Source organism: Phoenix dactylifera, chromosome 8 (assembly GCF_009389715.1).
Source record: "Phoenix dactylifera cultivar Barhee BC4 chromosome 8, palm_55x_up_171113_PBpolish2nd_filt_p, whole genome shotgun sequence".
NCBI classification, from domain to species: domain Eukaryota; kingdom Viridiplantae; phylum Streptophyta; class Magnoliopsida; order Arecales; family Arecaceae; genus Phoenix; species Phoenix dactylifera.
In genome coordinates, this window is record NC_052399.1 from 24,773,924 (window position 1) to 24,795,510 (window position 21,587).

A 21,587-nucleotide genomic window follows, 5' to 3' on the forward strand; every position below is an offset into this window, starting at 1 on the left:
TTTTTCTTTTACAAGAAAGACAACAAAGGTGAGCTTTTGTTTCTTTGGCACTTTAATAGTTGCTCAATGGTTAAGATTGCATTTACCCAAGTTTTTCTTCAAAACATATTCAATAACCCCTAGAAGATGGAGGGTGTTGTTGTCATTTTTGATATTCTATCGGTTTCAAGGAACAGATATATGGTTGAGCCATATTATAATGAAAAAATAAATTATGATATCTAATTAAAAAAAATAAAAATTTAAGATCAAAATATATTTGTCATGCTTGAAAGGGTATCACTGTAATTTACCTCATATTCTTTCTGGGCCAATTAGGCTCCATGCTGGCATATATATTAGCAATAATGCAAGGCATGTCGGAACAAAACGGATCTGCAGTTTAAACAGCCAGCTGTCATTGTAGGATTAGGAAAAGATACACTTCTCATTTAAAACAGGGTTTGCCCACACTGCAGTTTTCGACCGTATCCAGCGCTCTGGATCTCTGCCACGCCGGCAGTACATTATACGACGTTGCCGTTAAGAGTTAAGACACGCCACCGGCACCGGAAATAATGCACGCCACCACCTCGTTTCCATCCCTCTTATTTTTCCTAACGTGGCTCCACAGTACGGGCCATGACTAAACCCACAGTGCTCCCACCCCGATCCAATTTCTCCCATACCGACGGCGCTTTCCTACAGTTGACAGTCGGCATCGACGTCACCATGCCGGCAAGGTCCAAAGTAAAAAAAGGGAAAACTTCATCGAAAGTCTACGTCATTGCAGGCTAATCAATGCATGGAATCCAGGAGCTAACGGCGTGGCGGTCCAAACAGCTGAATTCACATGCCTATAGAAATTTCTATCGATCAGCGGTGAATGGCAGCTCTCTTGTACGATCACAAAAAACTACAATCACGAGAAGGCCGACACATCTACGTAGGAGAAGCGGCTAGCCGAAAGAAACAAGCCAACCATCTCTTGATAGTTTTTAATGATGGCTGGTCCCACCGTCTAAACCTACCCATCTGCCACCATTCATTGCTGCTAAGATGCCATTAAAACGCCGTCCTCATCGTCACTAGTTCCCCAGCGAATGATAAATACACGCACCAAAGCCCAAATCCAGGCTCAGCAATCCGCTCCGTTTCTTCTCCAATCTAGACTATCAGGTAGCCAGAGCAACATGCCGGTTAAGCCACTGCCACTGTTCCTTATGTCGGTCAAACTCAGGTATGTGAAACTTGGCTACTATTACCTGGCGAACCACATCTTGACGTTCCTCCTGATTCCCATCATAGTTGCCGCCCTCCTGGAATTTGCCCGTCTCGACCCCGAACAGATCCTCTCTTTGTGGAGCTCGCTCCATTTCGACCATGTCCAGCTCCTGTGCTTCGGCTTCCTCGCCGTCATGGTCGCCACTTTCTACTTCATGTCGCGGCCACGCCCGATCTACCTCGTCGACTACGCCTGCTTCCGGCCATCCCAGACTTGCCGTGTGCCGTTCTCCACGTTCATGGAGCATGCGCGGCAAATACCATTCTTCGACGAGAAGAGCGTCCGGTTCCAGCTGAGGATCCTCGAAAGGTCCGGCCTCGGCGAGGAGACATGCCTCCCACCCGCGAACCACTACATACCCCCACAGGGCAGCATGGAGGCCTCCCGTGCCGAGGCCAGCCTCGTCATATTCTCTGCCGTCGACGAGCTCTTCGCCAAGACCGGTCTGAATCCCAAGGACATCGACATCCTCGTCGTCAACTGCAGTCTCTTCTCGCCGACGCCGTCCCTCTCCGCCATGGTCATCAACAAGTACAAGCTCCGGAGCAACATCGTCAGCTTCAACCTCTCCGGCATGGGCTGCAGTGCGGGGCTGATCTCCATCGACCTCGCGCGGGACCTCCTCCAGGTACGCCGCAACTCGTATGCCCTCGTGGTGTCGACGGAGATCATCACCCCCAACTACTACATGGGCAATCGGCGGTCGATGCTCCTCCCAAACTGCCTCTTTCGCATGGGCTGCTCCGCGGTGCTCCTCTCGAACCGCCGCCGTGAGCGCGCCCGCGCAAAGTACCGCCTCGTCCGCGTCGTCCGCACGCACAAAGGTGCCGATGACCGTTCCTACCACTGTGTCTACGAGGAGGAAGACGACGAGTGCAACTCAGGGATCAATCTCTCCAAAGACCTGATGGCTGTCGCCGGCGATGCGCTCAAGGACAACATCACCACCATCGGGCCCCTCGTTCTGCCGGCCTCCGAGCAGCTACGTTTCCTTCTCAGCCTCATCGGCCGGAAGATTATAAATCCGGCGTTTAAACCATACATTCCGGATTTCAAGCGGGCCTTCGAGCACTTCTGCATCCATGCCGGGGGGCGGGCAGTGATTGACGAGCTGCAGAAGAGCTTGGACCTGTCGGCGGAGCACGTGGAGGCGTCGCGCATGGCGCTGCACCGCTTCGGCAACACGTCAAGCAGCTCCCTCTGGTACGAGCTCAACTATATCGAGGCAAAAGGCCGGATGCGGCGCGGCGACCGGGTGTGGATGATCGGCTTCGGCAGTGGATTCAAGTGCAACAGCGCGGTGTGGAAGTGCCTCAGGACAATCACGACGCCGGTGGACGGGCCCTGGTCCAGCTCCATCCACCGCTATCCTGTCCACATCCCGGAGGTGGTGAAGCTGCTGTAGAATATTTCTTCCTTCTGTTAAGACGGATAGAAGCGTTAATGCTTTCAGGACCAACGTTGCTCGATTTGTAATCGAAGAAGGCGGTGTTTGGCTCCATGAGGGGGCTGATTAGCAGCATGTTTAATTCGCCTGCAGTCACATCCATTATAAATGTTGTTTGAATTTAATTTGTAATTCTGTAAACTTATAATTAATATTTGCAAGTTTGAAAGTAATGTAATTCTGTTATTTAATATTCTGGGAAGTCAAACAGCTATTAAAGTAAACAAGGACTCATGTCAGGATCAAAAAGTCACTTTTATGCCACCAAGATGGCAGCACATGGAAACGTAGCTTTTCTTTCACCGAGGCAGTCCAGATTCAAAACATCCGGGCATCAATTAAATATTGAGAACCGGATACTCTCCGTCCACATATCCGTTGAAAGTACTATCTGATCCGCTGCCACTAAAATGGCACTGAAATGATATACTCACACGTAGAGTTATCCATAGATTGAATAAAATATAAGCAAAATTTCTATCCGCATCAAACATTTCACGATGAAAAAAAGGCCAATAGAAACAGCTACCCTCAAAAAAAAAAAGTTAACTTTATATTCATAAATGGTAGCCTATAAGTCATGACAAGTGTCTTGGCATCGATAAGCTATTGAGAGGCTCTTGTAAGCAGAGATGGGCATCGCGCTGGGCCGGGCCGCAGAGATGGGCATCGGGCTGCGCCGGGCGCAGCCCAATGCCCAGCCCAGGCCAACTGGGCCACAGACCAAACAGGCCGTGCCTGGCCCGGCCCGCTTAACCTAAAGGCTAAGCCCGGCACAACCCTAGGCCCGTAGGGTGGCGGGCCATGTCGGGCCCGACACGGATCGTGCCTGGCACGGGTCGTGCCTGGCACGACCCGTCTGTCCAAAAAAAAAATAGCGTTATGGGTGGCCCATAACGTCTATTTTTTTGGCCCATAACGGCTATTTGTGGCTTTTTACCCATTTTGCCCCTCCCAACAGCCAGAAAACGGCTAATTTGAGGGGCATTTTGTCCCTTATGGGCCATTCCGGGCTGGCCCACGGGCCGTGCCGTGCTTAGCCCACGATTCGTGCCAGTCCAGACCCTTATGGGCCGTGTCGGGCTCGGCACGCGGGCCAGAAATCCTTAACCCAGCCCGACCCCCTTTTATGAGCCGTGCCTAGCACGGCCCGTTACCGGCCCGCTTCGTGCCGGGCCGTGCTGGGCCATGGGCGACCCGGCCTAATGCCCATCTCTACTTGTACGGCTCTACTATAAATGAAAATCCTCTCCGTTTTGCACTACAAAGTTCTCCTTCTTGCATCTTATTCTCTGTATCTTTTTTTTATACCCAACAAAATTGGTGCTAGAACTAGGTTCTCTCTTCTTGTTCTAATCCAAAGCCCTCCAAACTCCATCTTGTATTTTCTATCCAAATCCTGCTTCTCGATTCAATTCCGCTATGGCAACAAATTCTAGCACCCAAGGACGAACCAACGCTATGGCAACAAATTCTAGCACCCAAGGACGAACCAATGCATTTGGAGGCCAAGGCAAACTCACTAAGACTTTTTTTTTTTTTTTTGAAAATGATGAAAAAATTTTAATAAGTGCAAACTATATTTAAAAATAATAGCTATTAGATGTTCCAAAATCAGTATTTACATGTAGTGAAAATCTATGAGAATAGGGCCTATTTATGCTTAGCTATTAGTGTTTAGAAATCTAAACCTTTTAGCACCCTTTGACAACCTAGCTATGTATGCATTCATCTGCACCACAAATGCTTTCCAATGTATGTGAATAGGCCCTGCCCAAAGAATTTACAACATACCTGATCACATGAGAAGATAGCCCAAACCAAGGCCTCGTTGAAGAGAACACTCTCTTTTATCATGCTCACCACACACCTCACTCCCTGAATTAGACTATAACCTGCAGCTATCCCATTAGCTATCACCAGAAACGTGTGCAACCCAAGATGTCTCCTAGAAATTATAAACCCATTGCAGACTAACACCATTTTATTTAAAAAAAAGTAATAAAGCTCCACTTTGGAGAAGAGAAAAGTATCCCACCGAAAACTCTGGCATTAACCAAATTGAAAACTCTAACAGAAACAAATTGATGGGTAACAATAGAAGGATTCCAAGGAGAAAACTTCCTGATCTGGGTGTTAGAGCCCACCAGGCACCAGAGCAGCAGGGAAAGGAAAAAATTGAAGAACGAAGGTAAAAAAGGAAAAAAGGAAGAACAATCATAAATCTATTGGGCATTATAACAAAAATATGGTAGACAACTCAGTCATGGTACTCAAAATGAAAGTAAAAATTAAATCTACCGGACATTACAACAAAGATAAATTTATTGGGCATTATAACAAACAGATAGTAGACAACTCAGCCATCGTACTTAAAATGAAAGTAATAACTAAATCTAGTGGACATTACAACTACAACAAATATAAATCTACTGGTCATTATAACAAATAGATGGTAGGCAACTCAGTCATGGTACTTAAAATGAAAGTAAAAACTAAATCTACTGGGTATTACAACAAATATAAGTCTACTGGACATTATAACAAACAGATGGTAGACAATTTCGTCATGGTACTTAAATGAAAGTAAAAACTAAATCTACTGGGCATTACAACAAAAATGAATAACTTTATCACGGATCTTACAAAAGATATGAGGGAGAAAGGGAAAGAAAACAAATCAAAGAAAGTATGTAGTTTTGACGTACTGAAATTGAACACAGAAAAAAGGAGAAATAATCATACTTTATAATATGCGGATCTAGTCACTGTCGCTGCTGCTGTTGTGGCCGTTGTGGCCCTCGCCATGCTTCTTCTTCTCCTCCTTCTTTTTCTCTTTCTTCTTGCCATGCTCATCTCCACTGTGGATCTTCTCCTTGATCTATTCGACGATGCTCTCCTTGTGCTCTTCCTCTTTCTTGTGGTGGTCCTCCTCCTTGTGTGTTTCTCCTCCTCCGACTAGTGTCAGAGAGAAAGAAAAAAGCCAGTTCGAAATCGACCAGGAGAAGGCCTGGGAAGCGCTTCAGAAGCTTGACCAGCAGCTCTAGACCCTCTCTCAGCGGGAATCCCTTCCGAAGAAGCGACCCTCCTCTCCTTCCCTCTCTGGTATTCATTTTATTTCAACTTCTCGTTCTCTTTGCAGTAGGCTTTCTTTTGAAACGGGGCTTTAGGCGACCGCCTAAGTTGCCTATGGGTTGGGCCGGCCCTACTAGTACCAAGTACAAACAACACTACCTTCAACTACATGCAAAGCCCAGCACTAGTTTTTGACAGTGAGAGCTATAAATTTCTAGAGCATGCAAATGAGAACTCTCTCCATCTTAGAAGATTTGTGGGACTTAGTTGAAAGTGGCTATGAAGAACCAGCAAATCAAGAAGTATTTACATCATAGACTCAAGCAAAGCAAAGGGTGTACAAAGAGAACAAAAGAAGAGATGCAAGAGCTTTACTTATAATTCAGCAAGGGGTAAACAAAACTATTTTTTCTAGAAATTATGGGTGCAAATAAATCTAAAGATGCAAAGGAAATTCTGAAAAAAGGAGTTTCAGGGCACCGATAAAGTTGTTTCTATTAAGCTTAAATCCTTATGGAGAGAATTCGATAATTTAGCAATGAAGGATCATGAAATGATAAAAGATTTCTTTTCCATCAAATTAGAAGTCATGGTGATACCATTCAAGAGAGGAAGATTGTTGAAAAAATTCTAAAAAGATTGTCCACTAGATTTGATCATATTGTTGCTGCATTGAAGAATCAATGGATCTACCTATTCTCACCTTGCATGTGAACAAAGAATGAATAGATTTTTAGTTCAATCTTTAGAGCAAGCTGAAAAAAAGAAACCTTAAAGTACAAAGCAAGAAGGAAAAGAAAGAGGCACATTTCAAAGAAAAAATCAAAGAAAATGGAAGCAGTTTTCTACGGAAGCCCAAGGCAAAGGAAAACGTAGATGGGGTCAATCCAATCAAAGAAATAGTAATACCAATTCTCAATGCTTTATTTGAAAAATATATGGACATGAATCTAAATCCTATCATTATGGATGCAAAAGTTGCAAAATTTCAAATCATTCTGAAAGAGATTGTTGGTTCAAAGATAAAAAAATGAATGAAACAAACTTCTATGAAAAGGATGATAGTGAAAACTATTTTACTCGTGCGTGACTTTGTAACAAGAATCACAACATACTTGGTATTTGGATAGTGGATCAATCACAAGAAAGGAAATCAGAAGTTCTTCATCCAGCTAAATCAAAACACCTTCTCTCAAGTCAAGCTTGAAGATGGCAAGCTACAACATCATCAACTTAGGAGGAAGGAAGATTCTCCTCAATCCGCTCAACTCAAATCTTTAAAAAAAAACTAGAAGATAATAGAAAATAATAGAAGAATTACGAAAGTAAGGCTTAAGTCCTCTTTTCTTTCTTTGATAATTAAAAAACTAAAGTATATAGCCTCTATTCATAATGGTGAGGTTCGACCTTATAAAATTTGGATTGGATTTCTCTATCTAATAGGACTCTTTTTTCTAAAATGAACATCACTAATAGAAATATTCTAAAAAAGCTAAAATATTGAGGAGGTAGATCTCGATTTTTATATCAATCCTACCTTCTTTTGCTTCTGATTCTATACGGATAGAGAGCTATGTTCGGTCAAAGTCTTACTTGAAAAAAATAATTTAATTTGACCCACTAATTTTAGGCCCTAAAAGATAGAATTTGGGCTCAATAAATTTCTAGAAAGCCACACCCTTAAGGGCATGGTGTCACATTGTAAATCTGAAAAAAATATTTGATTTAAAAAAATCATTTCAATTAGCTGTCGTATGATCAACTTATTGCATCCGAAAGTTTGATCTACGATTTGGCTTTACAATGTGGTTAATCTCGCTCCTAAAGGTCTTTTAGTCCTACTCATAGTGGCCAAAGTGGTTCACATCAAGTTTGGAGATTTTTTTGGATCACAACAAGTTGAAGGCAAAAGGGTCATAGAAGTCTACAGAAAAGGAGGTATGAATAGACTTGTTGGTCCAGGAGAATCTCCAGACTTCATGTGGACTATCTAGATCACTACGAGAAAGTTGGATAGCATTCAGAAGCGAGATTAGTTATATTAGAAAGTCGAGTTATAAGCCAAACTTTCGAAGGTCATAACTTAGTCATATGACTTCTAGAAGCCCTTTAGGAGATGACACCTCCAGCGATCAAGCCTAAATTTCATCATTTAGGATTTGAAATGGCCGGTCAAATTGAAAGTTTTCTTTTCGAGTAAGACATTGACTGGACATTGCTCTCTATCTGAGAAGAATCAAGCAAAATGACAGAAGACAATGTTGATGTAGAAGTCAAAATCTAGCTCTTAATTAATTTTAACTTTTTCTACAATATTTCTTCCAATGATGTCTATTTAGGAAAGAACTATTAGAATTAGGAAGAAAAATTTGACTAAAATTGTATAAGGATGGATCTCAACATTATAAATAGAGGCTATATTCCTTGATTTTTTAATTATCAATGAAAGAAAAGGGGATATATGTCGTGCTTTCGCAATTCTTTCATCTTCTTTTAATTTTCTTTTAAGAGACTCAAGTTGAGTGGGTTGAAAAAAGTTTTTCTACTCTCCGATTAGATCACTTGTCCATGATATTTTTTTATGTGTTGAATTGACTCAAAATTTACTAAATGTTGGATAGTTGCTGCAAACTAGATATGTGGTAATTTTTGACACCGATGAATGCAAAATTTTTGATAAGACAAGAATACTCTTGAGGCCAAAATTAAGATGACCCAAAACAAATCTTTATTCTTAACATACTAAACAAGCAAAATCTTGCTTTAAAAAGTGAAAAGATTGATGAGTCATATTTATGGCACTTAAGGTATGGTCACTAAAATTACAAAAGGCTTAACTTGTTAAAAAAAAGCCATATGGTTCTTGGGCTTCCTTCAATTGATAAAAGAGAGTAAAATTTTGAGGGTTGCATCTATGATAAAGAAATAGTATTCTTGACTTTTTGAAGCTTCAGACATGTCAATTTCAAGGATGAAATTATGTTAAAAGCGGAAGAATGTAAGGACCTAGTCCATTGACTAGCCCAAGAACTCGCACAGGCCCAAAGGAGTGGCATCAACTTTGGCGCCAAAAAAAAAAAGAAATTCTGCATCTCTTAAAAGGAGTCCATCTTTTTCCACAATTTTGGCAGGTAGAAGGAGCTAAAACACTATTTTTCCTTCAATAAGCACTGGATTTTGGCTATAAAATCGATCCTCGCCCCATCTCTAGCATTCCACCTCCTTTGAGTTTCATTGATTTCTACCCTTACATCCATTGATTTCAAGCTTTTTCTATTTGGAATTCTTTGAGTTTTTCCAACAATTCAGTAGTGAGACTTCACTGGAACTAAGGGACCCGTATTCCCTTTTTTTTGTCTTCACTATCCTAAGGTTGACCGCTGAATTTGGTCGAATAGAGCCTTTCCCTATTCCATTGGATTAGGGGTGATTGACCACTATTGTTGTGGGTGTTGCTGCAACAGCCGTCGTCGGAGGCCGCTGCTGCCATAGGTGTGGCCGGCCTTAGAACCCTTTTTTTTCTCTCTTTTGAGAAGAGAACTATGGTTTCTCTCTCTTTCTTGCCATCTCTTGCTCTCTCCCCTCTCTTTCTCCCTCTTTGTCAATCTTTCTCTATTTCTAATCTCTCTCTATACATATTTTAGTGGACCAATGGTGGGTCCAGAGTTGTCTTGTGGATTCAGGCTAACCCTTGGAGGGGTCCCTAGATATCATTGCATGACTAGGGGCTCTAAGTTGATATTGCAAATCGGGTGTCATGGACCGACAATGTGCAACCATCTATTCATCCATCTACAATATTTCAATAGTACCCATGGTTATTTATGAGTAATTTGAGAATGAGATTTCATTCCGCAGAAATCCCTCTACACAATCATCTCTAAGAATATGAAAAATTTTGTACATAGATGTACCCTATACTAATGATTTAGATACATATTTTGATTCCTATGCATTATCACTTGTATGGTTGTGGATATTTTGTATATAGGTACAAGGACCATGTGCTGATGATTTTATGTTGTTTGGATCATGATGTTCCTTTTTCTAATTTTGTGTAGAATATATATTAGTTAGAAATTCATGATGGTATGATGGAGTATGGGCGGTATTTGGACTGGTCACCCATTCAAGAAACATGGTGCATGTGTTTTGTCATCCTTTGGCTAAATTTTAGCATTATGTTTGGCCTATCATGGGAAGGAGCATGGCTATAACCAGTTCAATGCTGGAACTTAATGTCAGATAATGAAATGCAATTAATCATAGTCATACATAATTAAATTGAATTTTGTATAATTATAAGAGCGGCGAAGAAGGGAGGCATTTGGACTAGTCAATCATGTGTGAAACGTGGTGTGTCAGCCATGGGTTGACATACAATTTGTATGGTTTCTAGTCATAGGTAAAAGCATGGCATGTATTTGGCCTACCGTAGGCTGGAGCATGGTTGTAATAACTAGTCCAATGTTGAAATCAAATTAAGCTACTAAATTATGTTTAATTATAAGTAAATTAAATTTTTGCATTACTATAAGATTGGAGAGAAGAGGAGGCATATGGACTGGTCAACAAGTGTGAAACATGGTATATATAATATCAGCTATGATTGAAATATGGTATTCTAGTTGCTAGCCACATGTAGAAATGTGGTTTGTATGTTTGTCGTGCCATGGAGTTTGTGCGGGACTATTCCAATACTGGGTGATAATGTTGTCAAAACTTGCTTGTGTTAACTAATTAATGATATGTAATCTCAGTAAATTATTGAATGGAATTGCTGATTGGTTGATATATGATGTGTATAAAAAGATTGTGGTGATTTATGACATGTATCTTGATACTTTGGCTATAGTGATATGTATGCAATTAAGTTGTTATACGGTTAAAACATGATGCGGATGCTGGTATGGCTTATATGTGTATTCTATAAAATAACTACTAGATCCATTATGTAGTACTTAATTATTAGGTTGTTGATGTATGAATCTTACTATTTTTCTATAAGCATTATATTTGTTAAAAGATGTTTTCATATTCACGTTGATATGCATACATAGAGGATTCTAACTAGGTTGTAAATCTCATATCTCTTGTTACATTTTTTATCGAGAATTGCAAGATGTGTAATCTTGATTAAAATGGGCATGGAGTTCAAGTGATGAAATTGTTTCTTAGTTAGTTTATTTTCCGATACTAAGGAATATTTAAAAATTTTGTAATTGAACAAGTTTGATTATTTAATTATAATAGATTTATTTAGTTGAAATATTTGGCTATAAACTATTGATTTAAATTTTTTGAGTTATTAGAAACTTTATTCGTCTTATAAGTCTTGCATGTTCTTTAGGATATTATTTTAGGGTTCATGCGGCCATGTTATGTGCCGACCCAAGTGATGGGTGAGGTACATGATGGGCAATGTTATAATGGGTTTCCTCTCCTCCACTTGAAAGTTTGGGATTACCATACCGGGGAAAAGAGAAACAATCACAACCTAGAGAGGGTGCTAGCTGACTTCCATGGCATTATCCTTTCCTCTTAAAATTTCTGCATTCAGGTGTAAAATACCATTATATAGTTTGAGGGTTGAGATTTATCCTTCATACAAGATATTGTGAAAAAATAGTGTGGCTTATATGGTTAGAGAGAAATGAAAGAATTTTTTTTGACATGAAGCATTCTATGTTAGAAGTTCTCAACAACAAATTTTCTAATCCTCCATCAAAGTCATTTACAGAATCTCTTTTTGGACTTCTTAATATCTAATATGTTTGCACATCTTACATTTCCATTTTTTTCTTCCTCTCCTGCTTTTCTCTTCACTCTTGAATTTCCTTCTTCTTTCTTGTAATTTTTTCAAGCCTAACTTAAGCTCATAAAAAGCTCCAACAGCCAAGGTAAAACCTGCCTCCAGCATAGACATGGAAGCCTAAGCCTTCGCTGAATCCGGCAAATCCTATTGACAGCCGAAAGTAATTGTATTGGACAAGTTTCTGTCCACTTGCATGATCTGTCTTTAGCCTTGTGATTGCTGTCGCACTTGCGTGTTTTGTTTCAACTACATTTTCACTGCATGCTCTTCTTTTATGTATAATATTCGGCTTATAATTAAATAAGTTGTTGGACTACAAAGTTCAACCCAAAGCTCCATTATACGCTATATTTAGCCCGAGGTCATCCTCAAAAGAGCTGACGCTAAATTTCTGGCTCATCTAGATCCTCCTCCTCCTCCTCTCCCTCCTTATGAAAACCAAAATTTGTTCGGCCTTAGGTTTTAGTTGTTTTGCTACTCCAGAGCCACCCAAGGTGTAACACCTTTTCTATCCAATTATTTTCAATTTTTATTTCATCCTCACCTCTTATAACTGAGTCTCCCGCCCCAAAACCTTCATAGAAAACCAGCTCAAGGGATGTCAGCCACCATGTCATTTGATAGTTTGCATGATGTCCAACTTATCTATATATAGACCTGATAAAATTGGCAACCATAGAGGAAACTATGGATTAACAAGTATACTATATATAATTATGCATGCACTCTATAGGACTAAACATATGCCCTCATGGGTTCTCACTTGTTCCTCAATTTAAATACCGGATGTCCTCGTGAGGCTGAGGGTCCAAATTTAATTATAAATAGTACAATTCCAATAACAAATAATAATTAGTACGTAGTCAACTTAAACAGACATGTGCTGCAGTGTCTTCTAGTTGACATAGACTGTGAGTTGGATTTGCTCTAATGTACTATTTGCCACATCTTAAAACCTCATCCAAAAAAACTAGTTAGAATGTATTATTAGGGTTGCTTGGCTTTATATAGATATTAAAAATCTATTCAATGGATTGCTAAGATGAGACTAAACACATGCCTGCACAGGTCTTTACTATTATCGCTGAGAAAATGCTTTCCTAACTGAGCTAGATGAAGGGAAAAAAATGATGATCATTGCTTAAAGTTACAAGGCAAATATAGAGACCACATGTCACGCCCCGGACCCGGACCCGGATCCGTGACACGGCCGTGCTATTGCCGACTACCGCCCACAATAGCACGTAGCCTCATGCCTGGGTAACAGGGTAGTCAAACCAACCAAATCTTTTCATATGAAAGCATTCTTAGTACAACATGCTGGTCAGTACCCAAATACAGAGCTTCTATGTAGTTTATGTACACAAAAGTATACTTGCTTTACCCCAAAAGAAAGAAACCCTGATACCAAATTAACGTGTCTCTGGCAGCTATCAGTGATGAGGATCTGAAAGAAAAAGTAAATGAACGGAAATGAGCTACACGGCTCAGTAAGTAATCATACATAATCTTACCGGATCGAACATAATGGTAACCATGTTTATGCAGGGTTTGAGAAGCTGACATGCGTATTATCTCACAATTTATCATGGCAAAATATGTATGCTTGGAAAACAAAGCAGTATTTTCAGTCAAACAGAATTTTCATAAAACATAAGAATTCATGCGATTAGCATCATTTAAAGGAGATAGCGGTTTTAGCAAAATACAACATTTCATAAGGATATATTCAAAAACCCGTTGTAAAACAATGTATGCTTTGGCCAGGCACGTTCATAAATGTCACGGCCCGCCTGCGCAGGGCACGTGACTATCGGGCCCACATGAGGGGGAAACACGGGGCTCCCCTGCCAGATGTTGGCCGGTTCCGGGGCTTCACGCAAGCGTCCTTCACCCCTCACCGATTTTGCTTCTCCCCAAAACGCATCTGCAGGATTTGGAAACACCCGCCTCATATACCCAGGCTCTGAAATGAGCCTCATGATCATGCTTCAAATATCATTTTCATAAAGTATGCATATGAAACCGTGCCCCCGGCATGCCGTGGTCCATTCTCTCGGATGCTACTGCGAAGTCCATTCGGCCACTGGCGGGGCCAGCTAGTCATTCTCGGCCACTAGCAAGGCCAGCTTAGTCATTCTCGGCCACTTGCAAGGCCAGCTCAGTTGCATTCGATCAGTAGCATCTTTGAGCCCATTATAGTGCCTCTTGGCTAGATAGTATTTCATTATACCAACTTGCATGCATGATTAAAATATCAGCATAATCATGGCGCATACATGGCCATAGTTTATGAGATCATGCAAGTTACTTATCCATCATAAAATATCATGCATGAATAACACTTTAAAAACTTAACAAACATAGTAACATGATCCACAATAAGATTAAAATAGATTACTTACTTTCTTCACAAATCATGTATACAATTCAAATTGTATGAAAAACACTGGTTCATCTTATAAAACGTAATACAAGATCTACGATAAGATTAAGACAGATTACTTACATCATTTCGCTTTCCAAATTGCTCAAGTCCAGGTGACAAATCCTTAATCACCTAAAATAACATCATAGGGATTACATTATTCCCCATTTATTTATTATAAAATTTCTTAGTTCATCATACTATGAAATCACTTGCTTGGATCTCATCCAAGGATTTAGCCCAAGTCCAATTTGAAGCCTTTGGGGTTCGATTTAAAACCATATTGGGTCCACATGGGTTGATTGGGTTTTTAATTAAAGGATGGGGCCTCGTTTATAATTGGGTCCAACCTTTTCTAGCCAATTGGGTCCTCTGATTTGGTCAATGTGGCTCATTTGGGCCTGAGTCAGGGTTAGCCCAAGATCAATTCAATCTTCTGTCAGTTGAATTGGGCTTGAATTGGGCCTGATTCACAATCAATTAGGTCTGCTGAGACCAACTCAGCTTAATTGGGTTCGGACCCATTTCTATTTAACTTAAATTAGCTTGGATTTTACCCAATTTATAGTTTGGGCTCATCCAGACTTAGCCCAATCTGATTGAGCTCAGATTTAGACTTAGCCCAGTCTAATTGGGCTTGGGTTAGTCAAATTTGGCTAAACCCATTTCATTTTTTTTTCTCTTTTTCTTTTTTTCTTTTTCTTTCCCTTTTTTTTTCTTTTCTTCTCTTCTCCTTTTTCTTTTCTTCTCCTTCCCGAAGCTTCCTCTCCTCCCTTCTTCTTTCATCCCGATCTCCCCTTCCTCTTCTCCTCTACTCTCCGGCGAAGAGAGGACGACGGTCTCCTCCTCGCTTCTCCGACGAAGGGAGGACGGCGAGCGGAAGGGGGGACGGCGAGCGGAAGGGGGGCCGGGCCACGACCGGCGGCGTCCCCGGCCGAGCCTGCATCGCTCTCGGCCGCACCTGCGGCGACGGTGCTCGTGGCCGAAGCCGGCGGCCGCCGCACACGACGACGAGGATGAGTCCCCTCTTCCTCTCTTCTTTTTCTTCTTCAACCTTCCTTCTCAACCCTCTCATTCTTTCTTCTTCTCCCTTCTCCTCCCTTTCTTCTCTCTCCCGAAGGCTCTCCCGAACCCTTTTTCCACTCTAATCTCCTCCCCTTCCCATCACAAGGAAGAAGATGAGGGGGCTCGGGAGAGGCCGAGCTTGGGGTCACGCCACGGCCGGCGGCGCCCGCGGCTGATTCCAGCGGCCAATGGGCTCGTTCATGGCCGTGCTCGCAGCCAGTCTGCGGCCTGTACCTGTGGCCGAGCCGAGACCAGCAGCGTTCACGCCATCGGCGACGTCCTTGGCCGCGCATGGGTAACCCCCTCCCCCTTCATCTTCTTTGCTTTCATTCTTTCTTTATTATCCTAAATAAATAAGGAGGAGAGAAGGCAGGAGGCTTACCTAGCTTTCGGGGGGGGGGGGGGGGGAGTACCACGAGCATCTTCTCCGGCGACGGATGTGGGTTTGGCAACCCCTCTCTCAGATAGAAGAGGAAGGAAGGAGGAAGGGGTGCAGCGAGAGGGAGAGAGCTCTAGGAATAAAATATCAGGTCTTTAGCTGGGGTGAGGTGTCACCCCCAGCTTCCTCCTTATGAAGGGCTTAATAGCTGGATCTTCCCCTGATCCGCACCTGGCCCTTGTCAAATCCATGCATAAAACATGAGGTGGCAGCCATCAAACGGGCTGCCAACCATGGGCCCAGTTAGCCTATTAGATGTCATGGCCCAATGCTCGAATATGGGCCCAAAAAGGCGTATTGGGCCCAGTTGATTTTTGGGCCCAGGTATTACATTCTTCCCCCCTTAAATAAATTTCGTCCTCGAAATTAATCATGCTTAGAGCTTCAAACTTCGAAAGTATGTCATAATCATATCATTCTCGAGCTCCTAAACAGTCTCCCTCTTAAAGGGCTTGCTCATAAGATTTTGGAAAAATCAAGGCATCTCAAAACTTGACCCCTTTTCATCTATGATACGTAGGAGTTCTTTTGATCTCTTCCAAAACAAGACCTGTCTTCCTACCTTAGATTTTAAATACTATAATCCTTGGCCCAAGAAATTAATTGCTTTCGATTAAGTCCACACAAGGATCGTAATTGGCTTAACAGAAATAGGTGAGAGCATTAGCATCAAATACTTTTCATAATCTATAATCTTCTTTCTTCTCTTAACCTTGCCTATAATTTAATGATCAACTTTTATCCTAACAAAACTTCAAACCCCTTTCAGATAGGTAGATCAAAATATCATAGCTAGGAGTAGGGAACATTCCAGATCTAAGTCCAACTAAGGAACCATCAATCCGTTAATACTAAATTTAAGATGCTCAAAATCTCCCAGGAATTGCCAACAATAGAAAAACTCACTGGTGAAATTATATAGCTATCTCCAGATTATTCATAGAATCAACAACACTTTTCTCCATTAGAAATCTAATTCAATTTTTTTTTAATAATTCTATTTATCAATACAGCGACATCCAAAAAAATCAGAACATTCTCCTTTTATTTATCAAGAAAAATCCTACTACTCAAGAAAACAGATTAAAACTTTCCGAATTAAAGGATTCGCACTTCTAACCAACTTAGGTAAATAATTCAGACCACTATGTTTTCGCTGCGCGCTCTGATTCAAAACATCACAATCCTTTGAATTCACTAATAACTTTTGAACAACATACTACTTGTCTACAAACAGGACTATTCAATACCTCATGGATATTTGCACTACAAATCTTTCCTCCATCTAGATCGAATTTTACTTAGCTAGAACTTCTTTTTATTTTTCCATGAGCGAGCAAAGAAAGGGTATCCCAACATGAGATCCCCTTAAACAAGTGACAAACATTTTAAACGAATTTTACATTTCCAGCAACTTCAGCCATAAAAATGAGCCTTCTTTTCTAATAAGAGAACTCTCAAGTCATCTTAGAACATCTTAAGCTCAGAATTATGTAAACTTCTAGAAATTGTTTCTCAATATCCTAATCTTATATTAGGTATCTTTAAATTGCATGAACAATAATCTGCCCTACTTTAGCATTGCTAGAAGGTGATTCTGGATCTCACATCTCCGTTAAAAGAAAAGGATGTATACTTTTGTTGTAAGATCTCTATTTAAAAATCTTCTTCTTTTGTACTCTTTCCACTAGACGATGATACGTGGAATTATCATCCATAACTTTCACCTTCCTCATGAAACAATTTAAACTTGCTTCTTAGTGATAAATGAAAGCATTTAATAATTGCCCCTCTATTAGAGATGAAATAATTTATTTCAAATCTTAGAAGCAGGATCACAAAATACAAACTCCTGAAACATCATGTGCTACTGGGCATGTTCCCATATCAACTCTATTGCTGATTCCACTCGCATTTCTTAATGACCCCATGTCATCATCAATCTCTTCTCTCTTTTTTTTTGTCAAAACATCAACTAATATTTGTTTAATTGATTTATCACAGGATCACAAACTAATGCACTTTATCCATTGTGGAACATTTGAGCCTAAAATATTCTTCAACATTGAAAATTATTCTCAGAATTTACTAAATGATTTCCAATCAAAATATTAATCTTGCATTATAATTTGCAAAGATCTAATATTTCACATTCCAAGTAAACAAGGAGAAACTCTTAAATCTCATTCTCAAATATACTTTCTTTCTATATAATAGTTTTATGCATAATTGTCATACAAATTTCATCCTCGAAGAATATAAAACCTTTCCTTGTCCAAGCCTTAAACAACTTATGAATAAACCCTATCTTGCCATCAAAATAATTAACTTCAAACTAGAAGTATCATCCACAGTACCCAGTATCAAGTTAAACTTCCAATATCACCTATATACTGATACATAAATAATCACAATGTACTTTAATATTCCATGGCTAGTACTCCACTTAACATCAGTCAAAATCTAATTTAATCATAATCCAAATACAAATTACTCCTTCGAGAAATCTACAAAATAACTTATTCTTATTTTGGCATGGCTCGTTAGCATTCTGATTCAAAACACCAAAATCCTTAGTATTCTTAAATCTTAAACTCTGATATCATACCTGTCACAATCATGCCCCTAGAATGGCTTTGTATTAGCCCTAACTTCTTTCTTTTTGTTGCTCATTATCACCTATCAAAATATTTGTGTCAAGCAATTTTCGTGATTGACCGATGATATGACCAATAAAATCTTTTCTTTACTTTCAGTTATGCGACTAAATGAGACTTAACTGCCCATTCCCTTATTAAAACTTAAAATTTTTACTCATGGTTAACCTATTGCTCTGATACCACAAGATGTCACACCCCGGACCCGGATCCGTGACACGGCCGTGCTATTGCCGACTACCGCCCACAATAGCATGTAGCCTCATGCCTGGGTAACAGGGTAGTCAAACCAACCAAATCTTTTCATATGAAAGCATTCTTAGTACAACATGCTGGTCAGTACCCAAATACAGAGCTTCTATGTAGTTTATGTACACAAAAGTATACTTGCTTTACCCCAAAAGAAAGAAACCCTGATACCAAATTAACGTGTCTCTGGCAGCTATCAGTGATGAGGATCTGAAAGAAAAAGTAAATGAACGGAAATGAGCTACACGGCTCAGTAAGTAATCATACATAATCTTACCGGATCGAACATAATGGTAACCATGTTTATGCAGGGTTTGAGAAGCTGACATGCGTATTATCTCACAATTTATCATGGCAAAATATGTATGCTTGGAAAACAAAGCAGTATTTTCAGTCAAACAGAATTTTCATAAAACATAAGAATTCATGCGATTAGCATCATTTAAAGGAGATAGCGGTTTTAGCAAAATACAACATTTCATAAGGATATATTCAAAAACCCGTTGTAAAATAATGTATGCTTTGGCCAGGCACGTTCATAAATGTCACGGCCTGCCTGCGCAGGGCACGTGACTATCGGGCCCACATGAGGGGAAAACACGGGGCTCCCCTGCCAGATGTTGGCCGGTTCCGGGGCTTCACGCAAGCGTCCTTCACCCCTCACCGATTTTGCTTCTCCCCAAAATGCATCTGCAGGATTTGGAAACACCCGCCTCATATACCCAGGCTCTGAAATGAGCCTCATGATCATGCTTCAAATATCATTTTCATAAAGTATGCATATGAAACCGTGCCCCCGGCATGCCGTGGTCCATTCTCTCGGATGCTACTGCGAAGTCCATTCGGCCACTGGCGGGGCCAGCTAGTCATTCTCGGCCACTAGCAAGGCCAGCTTAGTCATTCTCGGCCACTTGCAAGGCCAGCTCAGTTGCATTCGATCAGTAGCATCTTTGAGCCCATTATAGTGCCTCTTGGCTAGATAGTATTTCATTATACCAACTTGCATGCATGATTAAAATATCAGCATAATCATGGCGCATACATGGCCATAGTTTATGAGATCATGCAAGTTACTTATCCATCATAAAATATCATGCATGAATAACACTTTAAAAACTTAACAAACATAGTAACATGATCCACAATAAGATTAAAATAGATTACTTACTTTCTTCACAAATCATGTATACAATTCAAATTGTATGAAAAACACTGGTTCATCTTATAAAATGTAATACAAGATCTACGATAAGATTAAGACAGATTACTTACATCATTTCGCTTTCCAAATTGCTCAAGTCCAGGTGACAAATCCTTAATCACCTAAAATAACATCATAGGGATTACATTATTCCCCATTTATTTATTATAAAATTTCTTAGTTCATCATACTATGAACTCACTTGCTTGGATCTCATCCAAGGATTTAGCCCAAGTCCAATTTGAAGCCTTTGGGGTTCGATTTAAAACCAGATTGGGTCCACATGGGTTGATTGGGTTTTTAATTAAAGAATGGGGCCTCGTTTATAATTGGGTCCAACCTTTTCTAGCCAATTGGGTCCTCTGATTTGGTCAATGTGGCTCATTTGGGTCTGAGTCAGGGTTAGCCCAAGATCAATTCAATCTTCTGTCAGTTGAATTGGGCTTGAATTGGGCCTGATTCACAATCAATTAGGTCTGCTGAGACCAACTCAGCTTAATTGGGTTCGGACCCATTTCTATTTAACTTAAATTAGCTTGGATTTTACCCAAGTTATAGTTTGAGCTCATCCAGACTTAGCCCAATCTGATTGAGCTCAGATTTAGACTTAGCCCAGTCTAATTGGGCTTGGGTTAGTCAAATTTGGCTAAACCCATTTTATTTTTTTTTCTCTTTTTCTTTTTTTCTTTTTCTTTCCCTTTTTTTTTTCTTTTCTTCTCTTCTCCTTTTTCTTTTCTTCTCCTTCCCGAAGCTTCCTCTCCTCCCTTCTTCTTTCATCCCGATCTCCCCTTCCTCTTCTCCTCTACTCTCCGGCGAAGAGAGGACGACGGTCTCCTCCTCGCTTCTCCGACGAAGGGAGGACGGCGAGCGGAAGGGGGGACGGCGAGCGGAAGGGGGGCCGGGCCACGACCGGCGGCGTCCCCGGCCGAGCCTGCATCGCTCTCGGCCGCACCTGCGGCGACGGTGCTCATGGCCGAAGCCGGCGGCCGCCGCACACGACGACGAGGATGAATCCCCTCTTCCTCTCTTCTTTTTCTTCTTCAACCTTCCTTCTCAACCCTCTCATTCTTTCTTCTTCTCCCTTCTCCTCCCTTTCTTCTCTCTCCCGAAGGCTCTCCCGAACCCTTTTTCCACTCTAATCTCCTCCCCTTCCCATCACAAGGAAGAAGATGAGGGGGCTCGGGAGAGGCCGAGCTTGGGGTCACGCCACGGCCGGCGGCGCCCGCGGCTGATTCCAGCGGCCAATGGGCTCGTTCATGGCCGTGCTCGCAGCCAGTCTGCGGCCTGTACCTGTGGCCGAGCCGAGACCAGCAGCGTTCACGCCATCAGCGACGTCCTTGGCCGCGCATGGGTAACCCCCTCCCCCTTCATCTTCTTTGCTTTCATTCTTTCTTTATTATCCTAAATAAATAAGGAGGAGAGAAGGCAGGAGGCTTACCTAGCTTTCGGGGGGGGGGGAGTACCACGAGCATCTTCTCCGGCGACGGATGTGGGTTTGGCAACCCCTCTCTCAGATAGAAGAGGAAGGAAGGAGGAAGGGGTGCAGCGAGAGGGAGAGAGCTCTAGGAATAAAATATCAGGTCTTTAGCTGGGGTGAGGTGTCACCCCCAGCTTCCTCCTTATAAAGGGCTTAATAGCTGGGTCTTCCCCTGATCCGCACCTGGCCCTTGTCAAATCCATGCATAAAACATGAGGTGGCAGCCATCAAACGGGCTGCCAATCATGGGCCCAGTTAGCCTATTAGATGTCATGGCCCAATGCTCGAATATGGGCCCAAAAAGGCGTATTGGGCCCAGTTGATTTTTGGGCCCAGGTATTACACCACAAAGACAAAAAATAGGAATCAAAACATCCCACAAACTCTCTCATTTTGGCACATGCACTTTTTCCGGTTGATGCTAAAGTTGTAAAGGGTAAAGTTGATGCTAAAGCAAGCATTGGAAGGGT

General features: G+C 41.3%; 1 protein-coding gene across 1 annotated transcript; it reads left to right on the forward strand.

Annotated features, from left to right (window-relative positions):
- The first annotated feature begins 429 nt into the window (after positions 1–429).
- On the forward strand, positions 430–2,902 carry LOC103715343 (3-ketoacyl-CoA synthase 6). Its single transcript, XM_008802938.4, has one exon. The coding sequence runs from the start codon at positions 1,083–1,085 to the stop codon at positions 2,667–2,669; it is 1,587 nt and encodes a 528-aa protein (XP_008801160.1). The 5' UTR covers positions 430–1,082; the 3' UTR covers positions 2,670–2,902.
- The last annotated feature ends 18,685 nt before the right edge of the window (positions 2,903–21,587 follow it).